Below are 20,686 nucleotides of genomic sequence, written 5' to 3' on the forward strand. Positions count from 1 at the left end.
AAGTAAACCTGTCTCATGAACAGAGACTACTAATTTATAAAGAATTTAGCCAACCGTATGAGGGGCTGTTCTCTTATTAAACTTTTAACCAAATATGGGTTCTCATAAAGAGAATTAAACTTTTAATAATAAAAAACATAAAGAGACGATGATTATTGGAATTTAGGAGTGATGTTGGGAGCTCTTCTAATTATAATATGATAAAATTAATTATTATTATAATTTTAGAATCTAATTAAAAATTAAAGTAATTATTATTATAATTTTAAAATCTAATTAAAAATTAAAATAAAACCTGTATTATTAGTTAAAAGAATCAAAATAATTGATTTGACTTTATATAAAATTATAATTATTATAATTTTAAAATTTAATTTAGGAATCGATTCAGAATAAAATTAGATCATAGATAAAAAGGATCAACATGAGTTAATTCAATTTAAAAAAAATAAAAACAACTTTATTTTGATAAAAATAAGTTCAAAATAAATATCAATAAGTTTTTGACCCGTATTTTATTTCATATTAACCGAGTTATAGGTTAACTCAGGTTTTTTATCAGATTAGATCAAATCAATTTTTTCTCTATTTTTTAAAAATCAGACTGATCTAGGCTTCGAATCAACCTTCTAGGCTAATCTAATTTTTATAACTATAATTATTATAATATTATTAATTTCAATACTCATAAAAAAATAATATTTAATTATTTGTTTAAATATGTAAGTTTATTAATAATATATATTAAGAATAAAATAATTTGTTTAATGTTTTGTCGATCATAATTAAATACTACAGTATAAAAGTAATCATTTTTCCTTGTATTGTATCATCAAATACAATTATGTGGTGGTATTCTTTTCTGTCTTGTTTCCTTTATTTCTATAATTAACCAAAGACTACACAAGATATAAATAGTTACATGGCAATTTTATCACCAGTACGATGCAGTACGAACCACACCCTCATCGACAAAACCCCCTCCTGGCCGCAGCGCAGTTAAACAGTGCATGTCAAAAGTTCACGTGCAAGCGTTTTTTTTTTTTTTATTATTTGTTATTTAAAAATATATTAAAATATTATTTTTTTTATTTTTTAAAATTTATTTTTAATATAGTGTATTAATATAATTTAAAACCACTAAAAAAATTATTAATTTAAAATAAAAAATAAAAAATAAAAACACTTTTTAAAGCTCAAGTCTTAATGCGGGACAACATTGAGGGGGTCCTGCAGGGGTACGTATGTGGTCCAATTTGCTGTCCAAAATGCGCAAAAACAAAACTAGGAAATAGCAAAAAAACAAAGGCTGAAATGGTACTGGAACCTAGAAAGAAAAAAAAGCAATATGTCAGATAATTATTTTAAAAAAAAAATTATATCGATGCAAGTTGATCTTCTCAATCCACAATCTAATTTTTATTACATACCTAAAATCTTCAATGCATTGGATGCCTTGTACAGGCCAGCGAGCCTGCCTTGTGTACCAAGTGAATTTGAAGAGAAATAGGCATGTCGCTGTGTGCATAACTAGGGATTTAGCTACCGATTCGAGCCTTGAAAACTTCTCAACAGGCGCACTTGAACCCTAATTTGCACCAGTCACAACTCAGGAACAGGTCAATATTCACAAATCGATTATTAATTATCTAAACTAGTTTGCAAATAAGGCATTTATTAATTATATAACACTGTATATTATATTATTGATTCCCATTCTCTTAAGTTAAGAAAATAATATTTTATTTATTTATTTTGCATTTGCTTTCAATTGAACGAGACCTCTATATATATATGGTCACAATATATATATATATATTAAAGACTCCAATAATTTGTTGTATAAATAATTTCCTCCATCTCAAGGACTCCAGTACTGTGTTCTTCAGAATTTTGATGGATCAAGAAGTAAATGTAAGTATAAAAATTAAAGAAAACTAAATACTTCTTTATTAGTATTGTTCGTCCAGAAACAGTGTAATAATTATCTTTGAATTTTTCAAAGTTTGTGTGTGAAAATCGTGACTCATCATCGAACGAGCAATGAAACTGCTTGGAAATTAATTAATCATTATATTCAAAGGTGGACTGCTGGAAGAAAATCATTAACCTCGCCCTCTTGCATCAAGACGGAAGAAAAGTAAAAGTTTAGCCAAAACTTCTCAGCTTCTTCTGATCTAAGCACTTTCTTGCATAAAGACAGAAGAACAGTAAAAGTTTAGCCAAAACTTCTCAGCTTCTTCTGATCTGAGCACTTACATGTTTTGTGCTGCTTGACAAAATGCATCTTTCCAAGTTCATTTCTCGTCCATGTTTTGAGCCCTCAGGAACACCCTCTTCCACTGATCATCATGGTTCTTCTCCAACTTCTTCACAGATCATAAATTAGAATTTCTAAGTCTAAATTAGTTCTATGTTGACAGCTTTAATTCATTGACGTGCTGGTGCAGGTGATGAAGTGGATACAACTGGGGGAAGCAGGACATTTGCAAATATAATTCGTGACCGTGGTAATTAACAAACGTTCCTTCTATCATAAGCAGCACTCTTTTCTCCTCTTTTCTTTCATTATGAGTGAATAAATAAATGATCATGAGCTTCTTCTTCAGAGAAAAATATGATTGATCATATGTTTATTTCAGTGAGGTCGGTTGGTCTCTCAGACTCAATAAAATTTGAGGCAAAGAAAATTAAAGAAGGTGGGAAGAAGAATATTTTCAAGCAGAAATTTGAGGTCAGAGAAGGGGAAAAGCTATTAAAGGCATCGCATTGCTGTTTATCAACTGAAGCTGGTCCTGTTGCCGGACTTCTCTTTATTTCCACTGAGAAGGTTGCATTCTGCAGTCAGAGATCAGTTACCTTCAAATCTCCAGATGAGCTGCTCGAAGAAACAGATCGAAAGGTGAATAAATACCTCCTCTTTAATATATTTTCCTTGTCTCAATTTCGTGAATTAACTCTAAGCTGTGGTTTTAAAAAGAATTAATTAACACACTAAAATATTGGAGGATAAACAGGGTTTGTGATCACTCTTCAATTTCTTCCTTTTTTTATAAAAAATTAAAATGATTTCTGCAGGATCATAATTACTCAAAGTACTGGCTACAATCTTGACACCAACGCATAAAGAAAATAAAGGGATTCCTCGTGTTTCTGTTAATTGAATTGTAGTAATTTGCGTTGTTGTTCTTGTACACAAAAGAGGCTTGACTCGTTGAAATTGGATACACATGAGCAGATTGAGATACCAATAAGGAACATTAGAGGGGTCGACCTGAACGAGTCACAACAGAAGAAAATGACCATAACCACAGAAGATGGTTCTGAATTCTTGTTTATGGACTTTCTGCGTTACGACAAAGCTCGTCAGAACTTAAAGGAAGCAATTCTATGGCAAAGTTGCCAAGCAAAACGAAGCTGATCTCGAAATTAGACAGGTATTGTGCTGATTGAGCTGAGGCCAAAAGAAAAGGCTCGGTTGTTAGACGAAATTCTTATGCTTTGACTGTGTGTAGTCCACTTTTTATGCACTAGCTTCTATAGTTTAGAGCAAATAAAGAGAAGTTCTCTTTCAATGTATGATAAAAAAAATGTAAAAAATGAGCTATTATTAAGGGATTTCGAGCCCTTTTCCCTTTTCTAAGGAAGATTTAAAGGGGATAGCAGAAATTAAGGATAATTTTACCAGAAGACATAGTAAGCAGGCATGCTGTACTACCGTGTTATGTTTTACTATGATATACTTTCTTGAAGAAACTGTGTTCCAAGAAAGCTAAATCTTTTGGGTTTAGATTCATTTGCTAACATATACTTTCTTGAAGAAACTGTGTTCCAAGAAAGCTAAATCTTTTGGGTTTAGATTCATTTGCTAACATATACTTTCTTGAAGAAACTGTGTTCCAAGAAAGCTAAATCTTTTGGGTTTAGATTCATTTGCTAACATTTATGATTGATCTTGTTGGAATCTCATAAGAGACGAGGCTCTTTCTTTTGCCCCTTTAGAAATTTACATCTGGTAGGAATGAGTTGATGATCGATGGCAAGTTAAATAATGCTTTAATTTTTATCCTCCTTAACCAAGATTCATAGTTTCACCCTCGATTAGGAATACTTTAGAAATTTAAATGGAGTACCCCCCCCCCAAAAAAAAAAAGAAGAAAAAGCATGTTTAATTCCTCCGGGAAAACAGGGAAATAGAAACTTGAAATCATGTGTGTGTTTTTCCAAGTCTGAACAACTGCTGGTTTTAGACTGGAAAAGGGAAGCTCTGTTGGCAATTTGGCACGGCATTTCCTTTGAAAATGACAGTTTTTTCTTGATTTTGTTTGCTTTCATCGAACAATGCTGCCATATTTACAGCAAAAAAGCGTCAAAATACCCAATAGCATCTTCGATCAGAGAGTGAAAGTAGAGCTGCTAATCACCTTCATTAATTCTCACAATTGAACTACATATCTGAAACCCTTTCCTACGCTTGCCCACTTCTGCATAGACGGAGTCCCAAACTACACAGAGGTGAAGACACTGAGCTTCATACGTGACACTGTTGTAAACACTAAACATTGCAAGATAAAGGATTCTTTGTCATTTTCAAAGGGAAAGATTGGTTAACATGTTGTCGATCAATAGAGCTTACAACAGGGCATAGCAGCCTATAAAATTGTAGAAAAATTCCACGAAAAAGCGTGTTGAACTTTCCAGGTGGGAAAAAGTCATTAAACACTGTATTTTGTTTTCCATCCTTATAGGTCAACTGAACAGGACCAAAAGATAACATGCTTTTTTATCCTATTATTTTTGTCTGTGTTTTTTTTTTTTGTCATTTTAGTCATGAAACAGTAATCAAACGTCATCTTACTGTTATATGAAACAGTAATCAAACGTCATCTTACTTGCATTATCAAGTGGTTCTGTTTTCTCATCATAAATACTCCAATATCACACCTTTCCAAGAAGAAATCACAACAAAAACAAAAACAGAGGGACGAAGACACAAAGGAAAACCAAAAGAGAAAACTTTTGCATTCCTTCGGAACGCCCTCAGCTTTGCCTTCAGTAGCAGCTTACTGGTCGGAGTGTTTAAAAGTGTAATTATAGTTGTTTTTTAAGATATTTTTTATTTAAAAATATATTAAAATAATATTTTTTATTTTAAAAAATATTTTTTAACTTTAGTTCATCAAAATAATTTGATAAAATAAACAAAATATTAATTTGAAATAAATAAAAATTTTATTTTTTTAAATACAAAAACAAACAGTGCTGAAGTCGTCTTTCTTCCTGCTTGTAATTTTCATTAATTACTCTATTACCATTGCAACCATGCGTCAATAATTCATGCATTTCTGCTGTTATGGCCAGCTTGGTCACTTGTCTGAGCCATTGACCCGGCTGGACTAAGCCCATACCGTACAACTAAGTTAGATGATGCAGCCCGAAAGGAAGATAGGAGCTGTTGAGGATGGGCTGGTCTAGGCCTAGTCCTCAGGCCCATCCAACCCAATTCTCTTAGCCACCTGAGCCCACCTCCGGGGGTCTTGAAGTTTGACCTTCGAAGGTTACACAGGTGTGCTCATAAAAAAGGGGCCCGGTTGCAGACAAAATTTTTCTGACATGTAAATCTGCAGTTCACTTTTAGTGCATGTGCTACACTGTCTATTGGAAGTTAATTTGCTTGACTGGTACTTTTTGAATTTTTCAAACCAGTCTCCTTTGCAATGGGCTTAGTTACAGATTTTTTGGGCTTATGCTTCTTTATGGGCCCTTTGTTATTTACAGGCTTTGAACCCTTGCACTATGTATTCGGCCTTTTTAGTGATGAAATTCTCATGGTGGCGGAAATTGCAAGCAAGAACAAGAATGGAAGAGGGAGGATTGGAAAGGTTCATAATGGCGTCTCTTATTACTCTATAACAGTTATAATTCCTGAAAATTAACTAATTTATTCTCGCGTCAACTCAGAACTCAGTCATAACTCAAAATTCCTTGAATCAGAACTTAGAATTCTGCGGGTTTCTACTAGACTTTAATGGTGTTTCTGCCACATCTTAGCCTTCTTATTTTTGGAACTTCCTTCTCCTTTTCCTTGGAGGATGCTTCCTTCTTCAGCCTCTCCTCCCGCCACAAGGATTCTGCCTCTTCCCGCAAGGATTCTCAGAACCACCGACCTACTGTTTATGTTTCGGTCGTGACTTCGCAGCTGGTTGATTTCTTGCTTCTGCCGCAACCTTCCCATCCCAGTCGCGGGCATTTCTCAAACGTCTACCTCATTAGATGGATACAGCATATAGCGCCCGCATAGAGAAAAGGAAGGCTGGAAGACTACTCTACTCATATAGGATAAATTTCTTCTTTTGTTATTGTTAATATTTTATAAATTTCTTCTTTTGTTATTGTTAATAATTTATTCATTCATTTATTTATATAAATGATTATTAGTTTATTTAATTAGATATTGATATTCTTTAAAAATACTGCTCTATTCAGAACTTTTTTATTTTTTTTATGAAATGCTGGAATCAAGAATAAAAAAATAAAAAAGTTGATTAGTATGTTTGTAGGTGTAGTTATGTTTATTTTTTAGAGTGATTTTTATTTAAAAAAGTATATCAATAATATTTTTTTTATTTTTTAAAAATTATTTTTAATATCAATATATCAAAATAATTAAAAATCATTAAAAATAAATAAATAAAATTTTAAATTTTAAAATACCTTTAAAATACAGTGCCCGAAAAGTCATTTCTGTTTATACTTGTCCCGATCACGTGTGACATAAAATTCCACGGTCAAAGACCTTAGGCTTCAAAGCCGCCTATTTGTGCTGTCTATGACTTGGGGGTCGGCCTGCCGGACTGAATGACTAATAGTGAAAATCGCCTGCTGCTCAGGGTTTGCTGGTGACGGTGCCATCCTCAAAATCCTTCCTATTCGGCTTCTGGCTTCAGCCTCAGATTTGTGCTGCCTTTCGGCCTTCGCTTGCTTCAATGTTGCCATGAATACGCTTGTTGGTTGACTGATCCTTTGTTTGATATGATCCTACTATTGAAGACCTTTGATCATTTCCTTAAATTCCTTTGTCATGCTCTTTAAATAAATAAAAATTTCCCATCTCAACTACTCCAACACCATAAATTCTTAATTTCATTATTTAAAATATCACATTATTTTATATCAACTTTGCAAGTATTCGATTTGGCCACCTTTATTGACTTGAAATTCCTTGCCGCGTGTAAGGAAGAATGAAGTGTGTGTGTGTGTGTGTCTCTCTCTCTCTCTCTATATATATATATATATATATGTATTCCCACATTCTTAGCCAAGGAAATTGCCTGGAAATCGCAACATCATTTTCTTCTAGTAGTCTTCCCTTCCATTCAATTCTTCACACATGACATCGAAGAATCTTTGAAATTTCACTCACATATCTGTTTCTCTTGTGGAAAAAGACCACAGAGAATATTATATGATTTAAGTAGCAATATACACCTCCTTTTTATCTCTTCATCAGGCAAATTCATAGGCTAAGCTATCAGGTTTTCCTTTGAGGACTACTCTCTGTGCGTGTTGGACAAAAACTATGAGCATGAAGGGTCAGTTTGCAGACGAGTTCAATGGAAGTCCATTGATGATCATTAAAACTTTTGAGACAACCCCAGAAAGATCATCTTCTTTATCTGAGCCTGTCAGCTTGCTGCAAAGTCCATATTCCTCTCAGGGTTCTCCAAGCTCCTCCAAAACTAGTAGTAAGTCACAGTGACCCTGTCTTCCTCTGCCTCTAAATATGTGTGCCTAGCATATATTGATGCTGATAGCTTATTCATCAAGTACTGCAGGTAATAAATGGGATTCACAGCCAGGAAAAACGAAAAAACTAGGAAGGAAAAGCAGTACTTTTGCTTACAGGATTCGCGACCACGGTAACAGTCTTACTATGACTCCGACGAAACTATGAAGTAAAATCATTTATGCACCTTTTTTTTTAATCATGTGAGATAATGTAATTTGCAGTGAAATTGGGGGCTACCTTCTCTGGAACAGTGAAAGGCAAGCTGAGACTGGGGGCAAAGATAATTCAAGAAGGAGGGAGGGAGAATATTTTCAAGCAGGTTTTTGGGGTCAGAGAAGGAGAAGAGCTATTAAAGGCATCACAGTGCTATTTATCAACCACAGCTGGTCCTCTTGCAGGACTTCTTTTTATCTCCACTGAAAAGGTTGCCTTCTGCAGTGAGAGATCAATTACCTTCCCTTCTCCTAATGGACAATTTGTCAGAAAACCCTACAAGGTGAGTCAATAATTGGGTTCTTGATCAGATCATGCACGAAAACTGGAGTTTTAAGATTTTTTTCGCTTTTTTTAAATAAAAAAACCCTTTATCTCTGACAGGACCATGATTTAAAGATCATCTTTAATTTCTGTTCTTAAAAAAAGAAGAAGATCATCATCTTGTCAATTTGGACGTGACAAAATCCTTTGTTCAATCACCTGTTACGCAAAATAATAGTCACATCTCAGCTAAACAAAATTATGGAATAATTCAAATGAGAAAGGAAGGGACAACAAATGGTAGGTTAGACATCTACGCATCTTAAACTATAAAAGAAGCTACAAAATCTGAAAAATAATGTTAAAATTTGTTGATTTTGACTTCTATTTTTTGAACCTTCAATTCATAATCAAACAATTGACCTGGTATGTACAGTTGAAAATTTTGACCAATTTTTTGATGCACATGAGCAGGTGGTGATACCGGTGAGGAAGATTGAAAGGGCCAACAGGAGTGAGAACATGGACAAGCCGCAACAGAAGTACATAGAAATAGTTACGCAAGACAATTTTGAGTTCTGGTTCATGGGATTCTTGCGTTACGAAAAAGCTTTCAAGAATCTACACAAAGCAATCTCTTTGGCGAATTCTGCCTCTTAGATTAAGAGGACATTTTGTAAGATGGATACATACGTAAGTAGATAGAAAAGAAGTTTCTCTTTTAGATTAGACAAGTGTGCTAATTGAGGCCAGGAAGGAAAAGCCAGGCTTTTAAGTTCCGTTTGGAAACAGGGTTGTGAAGAACATGTATTTCCTAGTATAAAATATTATTTTGATGTTTTATAATGAATGGAAAGTATTGTTTTAATGTTTTTCAACGAGTCACAGAGATTTCACGGCAAGTGCAGCCACGAAAACAAATAGACACTAGACACAAGTATACTTTTGTGTATCAAATTGTAGTTTATAGCCAATCAAGTAGAAGTTCTTAGTTTTCTCATTTTCTTTTTCTAAAAAGAAATACTAAAACGAGGTTTTTCTTCCCTTTTACTCTTTGAAATCTGAGGTCATTTCTTTCATTACCAAACCATGAAAAAAATGAAGGAACAAAAAATAACAGAGAGAAGCTTCCAATGGCAAGGTGCATACGCAGTGGATGTTATGCACCTCTTTCCATCTTGTGGGATTGAATCGACTGGCCCTGTAAGTGCCCCTGGTCCAACATTTTTAAGGGGAAAAAAGAAAGTGGCTGGAACCTTGGCATTGATGCTGCTGTTCTGATTCTTGAGCTGTCTCTATCAGAGGGAAAACCGAGGATAATGGACCTTCCTGGTAACCCAAGTCGAAGATTGTTCCAATATTAAATTCAACAAGGGCCACGTTATTATTTTGATAAGCCATGGCTTTATTGAAGCATCACAGAGCAAAGCCATGAGTCCTTGCAAAGAGACGAGTATCATACAGAGAACCTCAGACCACTGAAAGAATAAAACCAAGCCAGCAACCAAGAACTCAGGCAATTAGAGCAGCCTAGCAGGACCATACAACCAGATAAAAGGGTCCCCTGTAACTGTTTTTAGCTCTCACAATTGTTTTGAACATTCATTCACGAGGTTGTTTTTAAAGCCTTCTTGAACTGAACTTTGAAAGATTGTCATCTATCACTAAGAGACAGCGTTTCGTTTTTTTTTTTTTTAAGTTTGTTTATGGAGAAACGTCATCATTTGGTCTCAAGAACAGGGAGTTTTTTTAAAAAATTTCAGGTTTATACAATCATTAATTTCAAGACTTTAAAGAATTAATTAAGTTGCGTCGCTTTGTCACTGGAAGTTCCTATCCTCGATGTGCAGATTTTCATTCTCCTTAATCCGAACACGCATTGATTGTAATCTTTTGGAATAATTTTCACATGCTACGTTAAAAATAAATTTTAATATATTTTTAAATGAAAAATATTTTTTAAAAAAATATCTCTTTTCACTGTCCCAAACAGCACAGAATTCATAGGAAGAATATATTTAATTAATTCACAGGACCATGTGTCTCCCTTGCCATCATTTTCTCGGTTGCTTTTCATTAATTCTCTTGAAGCTTCGTATGCATCCTTTACAAAATATCTTCCTTTTTATCCAACATGTCTTGGGCCCTCTGCAAATTCACTCGAAATCAAGGGAGGGTTGTGGAGCACACAGCCTCATCAATAGTGCTGGACCGCATATGCAACACACTCCATGCAATCTTTTAGAGATTTTTTATTTCTATTATACACGAGCTCATCAAATCACATTGGAGAGAAATGACCTAAGAACAACTTAATGACCTATGATTAATAAAAAAACCAATTCTTTTAGGAAAATTACAGTTTATCAGGACTCAAAACACATTTCATTATAATAATATAATGATGAAGTTGTCTCTAAGCAATAAAACTTTTGAACTAGCTATTGATAACATTATCTTTTACAAATTATATAAAGTTACATTAGTTATTTTATTTTTTATTACACAAAAAAATTATTTATTTAACACTAGAATAAAAAAAATATAATACCTTTTATTCAGGAGTATTTTGACCTTTTCAAAATAATATAGTTATATTGTTGCCTTTAAAGTTAAAATCAGCCTAACACTTTCATAAAGCTTTTTTTTTGTCATTTTATATTATTTTTTTCTAAGTTTTAAAGTTACTTAGAAACATGGTTGTAATTGATATTATTAAATATTATTAAAAAAAAAAAACATGGGCTATATGTGACAACATGTAAACAACTCTAGTGTTGTTTGGGCGACGCATACGATCCATCTAGCCCCCAAACACCACATTCCAGAGCAGTGTTTGGAAGGTTTCAGTGTCCCTTACGTGATAAGATGATATGTGAATGGGCATACCTTTTATTTGGCATCGACAAGAATTTTTTTCTTCTTTTCTCTCTCCAACTCGAATTATGTTAAAACCCTTTTAAAATTTTAGACTAACCCATTCAATTTTTTTTCCTTCATATTTGTTCTTTGTCCTTGTGATTCCTATTTGTTTTTAATTTTGATTTAACTATAAAATTACAAATGTTTTTTTGATTTCACCCCTTTTTATATTTAATCTTTAAAATTTGGTTCTCATTCTTTTGATTATTATTTTTTTATTTTGAGTTTTTTTAAAAAACAATTCTTACAATTTCATCTTCCATGAGTTTTTTTTCCATCAAATTTGATCCTTGTTTTTTTTTTAAATCTTTTTTACTTTGGTAATTTTTTGAAATTTATTTTGTTATTATTTTATTTTTTAAAATTAGATTGATTGGAATTAATTTTTTTTATTGAACCTTAGATCCATGATTTCACAAGTTGCAAGTTTTAGATATTAAATCGAGTTTAGGAGGTTTGCCCAAATATGCTTATTTTTCTCTCCCTTTTTTAAAGCTAATATCTTTTTTAACCATTTTATATAGTTTTATTTTATTATATCTTTTTTAACCATTTTATATAGTTTTACTTTATTTTTTTTTTTATGATTTGCCTTCTATAAGATTAGTTTAAAGTTCATGGCTAAAGTCATCAGTTTCAAAGATTAACACGGCTTGACTTTTATTTTTTTTCGTGATTATTTTTTTAAATTAATTTTTCTTTAACATTTGATTTATTAAAAATTGATCTTTCTATTTTTTTTCTCTTTTTTTTCTATTGAGTTATTTCGATCATGTATTTATAGTCATGGGGTTTATATATTAACCTAAGTTAACTTAATTTTTTTCATTATTATAGGGTGAGTCCTACTTTCATTACTAAAGTCAATTGTTTTAAAAGTTAAGATGATATAACATTTTTTGAGTTTTTTTTAAATTGATTTATTTTAATTTTATTCTTAAATATTTAATTTATTAAAAAATAATTTTTATATTTTTCTTAATTGAATTATCTCAATTATATAGCCACCAAACGAAGAGAATGACCACAAGCCGGAGACGATTTCTACTACTTCGCCAACTTTGAATCCTTAGACAAGAGTTAGGACGGATTGATTTGAAAGCTTTCTTATTTTTGGCTTAGACCAATAAAGGAAACAGGGGTGGGGAGGTAGACTATGTCAAAGGCATTGCTCTTCACTTCCTTGCGAGGAGGGGTAGGCCTGTGACCAAGAGAAAAAAAAATAAAAATTGCTCCAGCTCCGGATCAAGGTTTTTCAATTTACTCATGAGATTTATAGATTAATTCAAATTAATTTATATTTATTTTTATTATTTTTAAAAATTAATTTTTTTATTTTTATTTTTTAATATTAAACTATTTAATAATTAAACTTCATAATTTTATTCAATTTGCTATTAAATAGGATCACCCTAGTATCATGAATAAGTCAAAAATTTTGTATCTTGAGTCGGGTGGACTCGGATCGAGTTTTTTTGACTTTGTTTTAATTATATTCTTTTTTAATTTTCATCATTCAATATTTTATTTGTTAAAAATTGAGTTTCAATATTTTTTTTATTTTTTTTTCATGAAGTTATCATGTTCTCATTTGATTAATTAGAAATTAATTTTCAAACTATTCTTTTTATAAGATTATTGCAATCTTATATCTATTATTATGAAATTTGTGGGTGATCAACATGGTTTAATTAACTTTTTTTTTAGTTTTTATATTTTAACATTTAATTATTTGATAATCTGAGTTGGCTTATGTCAGATTTTTTTTATTATTTTTTTTGAAATTTTTATTAATTTATTTATTATTTTTGTATTTTTAAATTATCTCATTTAACTTATTAATTGAACCAATGACTCGGATGTCAAATTATTTTTCCTTAGCATTATTTTTTGACTCTTAAAGAAAATTTGGCTACAAATCTAGGTAATTAACTATACCAGATCAATGTGGGATTGCAGAAAATGTAATAAACATTAAAAATATATATATAAAAAGTCCATCGTACCGGCATAGCTTTCTCCTGCTACGTACAAGCCATTTGATTTACGATGGGGAATTTTCTTGAACCAGTGAGTTAAAAAGGCAAGAGAATCCTAAGCTGTGATTGAATCCCCCATTCTTTCAAGGTCTTCGGACTTGTTGGTGTCGAAGAAGCCCCAGCTCGCGGCCTCTATGAAGATGATATTTGCAGCTGTAAATTAAAAATACTATTCTATTTTTAATAAATAAAATAAAATATTATTTTTATAAAATTATTTTTTATTCCTCATTCATTTTTATTAAAAAAATAATTTGGACATATAATATCCACCAAAATAATTCTCCTAATTGATTTAATATCCAAATACAACAGCTCCTTACATTTATCCATCCCACGTCATTCACTCTGCCATCCAAACAGACTCAAAACTAAATCTTACATTTTTGCATGATTTCCCTTTCAAAAACAAAAATCATTCTAAAGTAAAATCCTTAACAAAATTCTCAAAAAAAATCTTATAATTAAGATTGATAAAATCTTTATTTTTAATTTTTAATATTTAATTTATTAAAAATTTAATTTCATAATTTTTTTTAAATTAACTATTTCAGATATAATGATTCGAGTTATATATTTAAAAAATTAACATATTTTTTATAAAAAAATTTATAATTTATAATTTTTTATTGAATTATTTTAATTATATAATCTAGGCTGTCAGTTTAATAAAATATTTCACATATTTTTTATAAAAAAACTTTTATAATTTTTTATTTTTTATTGAGTTATTTTAATTATATAATTTAGGCTGTGAGTTTAGTAAAATATTTCACCTTAGCTTAATCTTAATTAACATTATTATATATTTATTTATCTTATTATAGGTTTTCTTAACTTTATTTTAATATTTTAATATTATTTTTTATATGAAAAAAATAATTCAGCCTCCAGCGAATTGCGGGCACCGACGCTACTATTATTCTATTATAAGGTTGTGGCCAAACTACATGCGTGACATATAGCTACATGGCACCCAAATCTTGATACCACGTGGTCCTCAAATTAATTAAAATAAAGCTAGATGCCAAAGGATATGCTGCGTGAAAAAAGAGCCAAATTAACTAATGTTGGATGCCAAAAGGATATGCCAAAGTGCACGTGTTCTATGTACTAGTTTCTCCATTTCCATATAAATCACGTGGGTCGAAATGCAAATTAGAAGAGATTCATGAACACAAATGAACGATGAGGCGCTCTTCCTGTAATAAAGAAGTAGCAGACAAGATAAGCATCAACCAAGAAATAGTAATTTACTAGTAGTACCAGATAAGATGCTCTGACATTATACTTACAAAATCATTCCCCATGAACACTGCAAGCGAATAATGGTTTTAAAATTAAAAAGGAGAAGAAAAAAATATTGAAGAAATTCATTATTTAGTGTTGAGCATTCCAATTCCAGCTCCATAAATCCAAGCTTCTCTCCATTCAGTTTTTGCAACAAATTGAAAAACAAGAAAATCTCATCCATAGAAATAACAATGAGGTCTGCATTGTTAGTACTGTCCTCCTTCCTTGTCTTTGCCCTAGCCTCAGCAAGACCATCAATAGCAGGTGATTTAGATGCAACCGAGGCAGTGCTCGACACTGATGGCGAGAAACTGAGAGCAGGCACCGAATATTACATCTTGCCAGTATTCCGTGGAAGAGGAGGTGGGCTGACAATGGCCAGCACAGGAGACGAAGCCTGCCCGCTTGACGTTGTCCAAGACCCTCTTGAGATATCGAAGGGTCTTCCACTTACGTTCACCCCTGTGAATCCCAAGAAAGGAGTCATCCGTGTCTCGACTGATCTGAACATCAAGTTTTCTGCTTCATCAATCTGTGTTCAATCAACAGTGTGGAAGATTCAGAAGTCTGTGAACTCGGAAATACAATGGTTTGTGACAACTGGTGGGGTTGAAGGAAATCCTGGCATTGAAACAATAACCAACTGGTTCAAGATTGAGAAGGCAGGTGATGATTACAAGCTAGTTTTCTGTCCTACAGTTTGTGATTGCGGAGCCTTATGTAGAGACATAGGCATTTATATTCATGATAATGGAGTTAGGACTCTGTCTCTCAGCGATGCACTGCAACCTTTCTTAGTTAATTTCAAGAAAGTTAGCTCTTTAAGTTCATCCTCATGAGTGCTGAAAATACTCGGGCAGTGGCTAGCTGCTGATGTCTCTTGTCCTGGCTGCTGGCCTCGCCTTTCTTTGTCGTGATCACGTTGGGTTCTCCAAGTGGAGCAATCGTTTGGCTCTGCTGATCTGGTGATGTGTGTTTCAATGAATCCATGTATGCTTCATCAAATAATAATAATAATAATGCGGCCCTTTCTTTTATTTTGTTTGCCAGTCACTTGCAAATACGTAATGGATGTTACTGCTACTCTTTTTTTTCTCATATCGGAACGATTATCCAAAGCCTATAATGGATGTGGATCCTAAAACACCTCCATCTTGCAGCTTGCAAGCTCCCTTATTATTTGTACTCTGTCTCTCTCTCTCTCTCTCTCTTATCCATTTCTTTTATTTTTCTTCTTTTTCATGTTGGTGCCTAGGCACTTCTATTATTATTTGCTTTTCTTGTAGGCAAATTAGTCAAACACTCTCCCGAACTTTAGTCAATAGAAAATAAGTAGTCCTTAATCTTTTTTTGATCTGCCCAGTGAGCAGGTAAGACACCTCGAGGGTGACCACGACTAATGGGTGACCACGACTAATTCTCATGGCTCACTGAACATCCTGCAAGCCCAGTGAGCAGGTAAGACACCTCGAGGATGACAGGCGTACATGGTAAGGTTCGAACCCAAATACAGAAGAAAAGGACAAGCCCCTCCCACCGCTAAGCCAGAACCTCACTTCCTCACTTCTATTATTATTTGTTGTAGGCAAATTAGTCAAACACTCTCCCGAACTTTAGTCAATAGAAAATAAGTAGTCCTTAATCTTTTTTTGATCTGGGTTTGCTCTCCGACTCTTCTTTTAATACTCATTGTCTACTCTCAGTCTAGGTTTCACTTGTTGTTTTTTATGGACAAAATCACCAAAGAATTGAAAAGTCATCGATGTTATTTGATGGTTTTCTGAAAAAATCTAATTAATTTAAAATTTTCACTTAAATACTATAAATGAAATCACCAACAGATTGAAATTGAAAATTTAAATTAAATATTATAGATAAAATTATTTATAAAATAATTAAAAATATTAATATTTAATTATTCGTCAGTAAAATTATCGTTAATGCTTCCTAATAAAAAGCCTAAATCCTCTTATTTCACAAGAGAAAAACTTATTTCTTACCAGTTACACTGTAAATTGTTGTTTTTTACGGACAAAATCATCAAAGGATTGAAAAATCATCGGTGTTATTTGGTGGTTTTTTGAAAAAATCCAGTTAATTTAAAATTTTCACTTAAATACTATAGACGAAATCACCAACGGATTGAAATTCAAAATTTAAATTAAATATTACAGATAAAATTACCTATAAAATAATTAAAAATATTAATATTTAATTATTCGTCAGTAAAATTATCGTTAATACTTCCTAATAAAAAGCCTAAATCCTCTTATTTCACAAGAGAAAAACTTATTTCTTATTCTTCTTCTTTTTCCCCATATATAGAAAACATCAATATCTATTTTTTTTCTCTTCTCTTCCCTCCTTCTCTTTTTCTTCTTCTTTTTTTTTTCCATACTTGGGTATGTCTTCTTCTTTCTTTTTTTATCCTCTTAGCATTTTTAATTAATATGCTTTTCAAAAAAATATTTCTCTCCTTAACTTCACTTGCAACTACATTAAGGTAGAATTTGTTTCTTCTTTTTTGATGATTTTTCTCACTATATTTGTTTTTTATTTTATTTTTTATTTTTTTTGTTCTTAATAACTGTATGAATGTTGTAATGAGTTTTTTTTTCATATGAGATTAATTTTTAGTTGATTTATTTATAGGTTATTTAAATTTTAGCAATCACAACTTTATTTTTTTCATATGAATTTTTTTAGTTGAATTTATTTTTTTTATTTTTTTGTTGCAAATTTGTTTGAGTTGATTTTCTTCTTTTTTTTTCCAAGCATTTTGAATATATATTATAGAGTTTTATTTATGTTAATTTAATTATTTTATAATTTTTTAAAATGTTTTTAAATAATTACCGATAGTATTTTTCGTGGGATATACCGATGGAATGAAGCGAGTAATTATTTTTACATATCTGTTCCATTAGTAAATTTATCGGTAAAACTGTTAAATGTTGTAGTGTTTCTATTCAATTATTAACAACACAAAATTTAACAAAAATAATGACAAAAAAACACATAAAAAAGGAATGAAAAATTGTTACCTTAATGGCGTGCTTTATTTCAACTATTAATTAAAAAGAAATACAATGTTAATAAACTCAAAAAATAAGAAAAATGAAAAAAGACAATATACCTTAGGATGAGAAGAGAATGCTTAATCTTGGGTGAGAAGGAGAGAGAGAGAAGAGAAGAGAAGAGAAGAGAAGAGAAGAGAAGAGAAGAGAAGAGAAGAGAAGAGAAGAGAAGAGAAGAGAAGAGAAGAGAAGAGAAGAGAAGAGAAGAGAAGAGAAGAGAAAGAGATAGGAATGGGTGTGTGGGAGAAAAAGATGAAGCCCCAATCTGTCATGATTATAGTCTTTTATTTTAGTTTTTATCGACAAGATTACCGATGGACTATTAAATATTAATATTTTTAATATTTTCATCGGTGATTCTATCTGTAAAGTCAAGTGAGAATTTTCAACTTGAGCAAAAAATTTTAGAAAGCCCCTCCAAATATTACTAACAATTTTCATTATGCCAATGATTTTAATTGGAAAAACGCAAGCAGTCAAAACATCATTAATTATTACTACATTGAGAAGTGAATAATTATCATGGTCTCTGGAATATATCAATGGACACATTACATCGGTATACCTATATATAATAAACATCATGAACAATGTCGTGACAAACACAACATTGAATGATTATGAGTTTAGAAGTCACCACCTATAGTATGCGAGAGTCTGGGTAAGGAACTAGTTATGTAAGGGAAAAATGCATAATCTCTAGTACACTTATCTAAGATAAACTGTATCATTGTTTTATTGTTTTTCTAAGTCGTGTTTATATCCATTGGTATTTTTTTAATATCTAAGGCAAAACTCCTTTCGTGAGATAGTCTCTATCATATCAAGTGGAATCCTAACCATTATAAATTCTAACATCACATTTATTTTGCACTTTGTATTTTTAATACCTAAGGATATACTTTACAATGTAATTTTATACCTTTAAATATTAAAATCTAAACTCTAAATATTAATTAAACAAAATAATTGTTGAAATATTTTTGATATTTTGATTAAACCTCACGAATATTAATAAACTAATTATGATATCCATTTTGCATTTTATATCTTTTTTTTTTTATATAAAATATACATGAAAAACATGTAGGATTTAGTTGTATGCACAAAGACTAAAACATTTTTTTTTAAAAGAAGAAATTAATTTAAGCTTTTTTTGAATTTTTTTTTTAGAAGACCGAGTATTTTTAATACTGAATTTATATCTTAAAATGTAAGTTTATAACCTGATATTAAATAAAATTATTGAAAAAACATGTAAGGGACCCACATATATTTTTAAAATACCTTTTAAAAATTTTGATTTTTTTATATTTTTATATTATTTATTTTTTAATTAGGTTGGACCCGACCCAACCATCTGGGTCAGAACCGGCCGGGTCAGGTTAGGTCAACTAACAACCCAATTGAATTTTCTCTCTTTCTTGGGTTAGGTCGAAACGAGTCGAATCCACCTCTTGTTATTTATATTTTTACCACTTGCATACATAATTCTAGATGCAAATGGATATTAGAGGGTTTTTAAAAAGAAAAGGAAGAGGGAGACTTGCTAAGGTAAAGGAGAAAAGGTGTTGGTGGAGTTCCTAGTCGTATTGAGAATCTAATGTGTGCCGATGATATTAACGGTGGCTAAAACATGGCAAAAAAAGAAGTAGAAAACCAGTGCAAAGAAAGATAATGATGGCTGGTTGAGAAGCTGATTTTCTTTAGACTTTGGCTTTCAATTTCTTGATGCTAAATGTCTGGAATCCACCCTTACTTATAGTGAGTGAAAAAAGGAACATTTTATCTCTTTTGAGAACCAATCTTGGCCATTAATTTGAATCAAAAGGATCCCAACCATTAGTTCAAAGTTTATATTATGACTTGAAAAGTTGGTAGCTAAAGGCTGGTTAAGTTAGCTACTTTAGAACAACGCCACAATAGATGTAGGGCTAATTAGCCACCAAGACCTACTTTGAGGTGGAGTACAATGTCAAGTTATCAAAGGGGTATATGGTTTGCTCGGTTTAGTAGGGGAAAAGAAACATTAAATGGTCCTAAAAAATACCCACTTGAGCAGCTTTTTTAGATAAAAAAAAAAAGATGATGAATAATAATCAGACAACGTGTTATATATATATATATGTATCATTTTGGCTTTGGGGTTTTAATTTAGGGGTTTGGGTAAAGTTTAATTTAGTCATTTAGCTTATAATTGCTTTCAATTGTATCCCTAACTGGCATTAAACTTCTGATTTTATACAGTTTTATCCTTTTCAAACTTCAATATCAATATAAAGTTTCAATACCTTTTTTATTATGGTCCCGGGTCTTGGATTTATACAAATTAACTATTAAATTTTTAATTTTCATCAATTTCACCCTCGATTTCAATTAATTAAGCTCCTAGAGTTCAACACCTTTTTAAAAAAGGTTTTTGGCTGTAAATTCTTTCAATGTAACCCTCTAATTGACCACAAAACTTTGATTTTCTTGTTATTTTACCCCTAATTTGAATCAATTGACTTTGTAAAAATTAACTTTAGTCATCTAAAATTTTAATATTCTTAATTAAGCTCAAATTGGGCTCTCAAACTTAATTTTTTACCAATTAAGTCCTTAATAAAATTAATTTGATCCTTTCAAAGTATAATTAAGTCTTTGCACTTAATTAAATCCTTTAATTTAACTCAAATTAATTCTTAAATATAATTAAACTTTCGTTTGATCCATTAATAAATCAAATTAATTTATTAAAAATTTAATTATATCCCTAGACTTAATTTTATACAAATTTAATTATATCCCTAAACTTAATTTTATATAGATTCTTCCAATAATCATTTAATTTGATCCAGAGTTTAAATTATACTCTAAATTTATTCAAAATTTCACCTTGAATTTTTTGTATATACCTAGGATCTTCTTCAACAAGCTTTTACCACATTACCGATATTCATGTTATTTTAATATCTTCTTACAAGAAAAGAAAAGAAGAAAATTTTGAGAAATAACTAAGAAATGAGTTGTGAAAACAGTTCTCATTTAGGGTCATGTTTGTTTCCCGGAACATAGTTTCCAGAAAACCATTTTCCAAACTTTCCTGT

The 20,686-nt window shown here is 31.2% G+C and overlaps 3 protein-coding genes across 6 annotated transcripts; all 3 read left to right on the top strand.

Annotated features, from left to right (window-relative positions):
* The first annotated feature begins 2,066 nt into the window (after nt 1–2,066).
* Nucleotides 2,067–3,670, top strand: LOC105133217 (putative GEM-like protein 8). 4 transcript variants are annotated; one of them, XR_843745.1, is made up of 5 exons: nt 2,074–2,354; nt 2,451–2,510; nt 2,610–2,902; nt 3,239–3,514; nt 3,564–3,670. XR_843745.1 is itself a non-coding variant. In XM_011037097.1 (4 exons), the coding sequence occupies exons 1-4, from the start codon at nt 2,282–2,284 to the stop codon at nt 3,112–3,114; spliced, it is 462 nt and encodes a 153-aa protein (XP_011035399.1). In that variant the 5' UTR covers nt 2,067–2,281; the 3' UTR covers nt 3,115–3,232. The 4 variants fall into 4 exon arrangements, 3 of the variants coding, with proteins under 3 accessions (XP_011035399.1, XP_011035396.1, XP_011035397.1); XM_011037097.1 differs by lacking the exons at nt 3,239–3,514; nt 3,564–3,670 and adding an exon at nt 3,079–3,232 and having other exon boundaries at nt 2,067–2,354; XM_011037094.1 differs by having other exon boundaries at nt 3,239–3,670.
* Nucleotides 3,671–7,314: 3,644 nt separating this feature from the next.
* On the top strand, nt 7,315–9,140 carry LOC105133218 (GEM-like protein 4). Its single transcript, XM_011037098.1, has 4 exons — nt 7,315–7,745; nt 7,836–7,919; nt 8,011–8,285; nt 8,741–9,140. The coding sequence occupies exons 1-4, from the start codon at nt 7,580–7,582 to the stop codon at nt 8,924–8,926; spliced, it is 711 nt and encodes a 236-aa protein (XP_011035400.1). The 5' UTR covers nt 7,315–7,579; the 3' UTR covers nt 8,927–9,140.
* A 5,438-nt stretch (nt 9,141–14,578) lies between these two features.
* On the top strand, nt 14,579–15,557 carry LOC105133219 (miraculin-like). The gene has a single exon (XM_011037099.1). It carries the CDS (start codon nt 14,712–14,714, stop codon nt 15,357–15,359), a length of 648 nt encoding a protein of 215 aa, XP_011035401.1. The 5' UTR covers nt 14,579–14,711; the 3' UTR covers nt 15,360–15,557.
* The last annotated feature ends 5,129 nt before the right edge of the window (nt 15,558–20,686 follow it).

Source organism: Populus euphratica, unplaced genomic scaffold (genome assembly GCF_000495115.2).
Source record: "Populus euphratica unplaced genomic scaffold, PopEup_1.0 scaffold110.1, whole genome shotgun sequence".
NCBI lineage: Eukaryota > Viridiplantae > Streptophyta > Magnoliopsida > Malpighiales > Salicaceae > Populus > Populus euphratica.

Excerpts from the sequence above, each read along its gene's own strand:
- LOC105133219 (XM_011037099.1), top strand. The coding sequence starts at position 14,712 with ATGAGGTCTGCATTGTTAGTACTGTCCTCCTTCCTTGTCTTTGCCCTA.
- LOC105133218 (XM_011037098.1), top strand. The coding sequence starts at position 7,580 with ATGAGCATGAAGGGTCAGTTTGCAGACGAGTTCAATGGAAGTCCATTG. Across the intron at positions 7,746-7,835 it reads AAGCTCCTCCAAAACTAGTA|GTAATAAATGGGATTCACAG; the intron begins GTAAGTCACAGT and ends CAAGTACTGCAG. Across the intron at positions 8,286-8,740 it reads TTGTCAGAAAACCCTACAAG|GTGGTGATACCGGTGAGGAA; the intron begins GTGAGTCAATAA and ends GCACATGAGCAG.
- LOC105133217 (XM_011037094.1), top strand. The coding sequence starts at position 2,282 with ATGCATCTTTCCAAGTTCATTTCTCGTCCATGTTTTGAGCCCTCAGGA. Across the intron at positions 2,355-2,450 it reads CTCTTCCACTGATCATCATG|GTGATGAAGTGGATACAACT; the intron begins GTTCTTCTCCAA and ends GTGCTGGTGCAG. Across the intron at positions 2,511-2,609 it reads AAATATAATTCGTGACCGTG|AGAAAAATATGATTGATCAT; the intron begins GTAATTAACAAA and ends CTTCTTCTTCAG.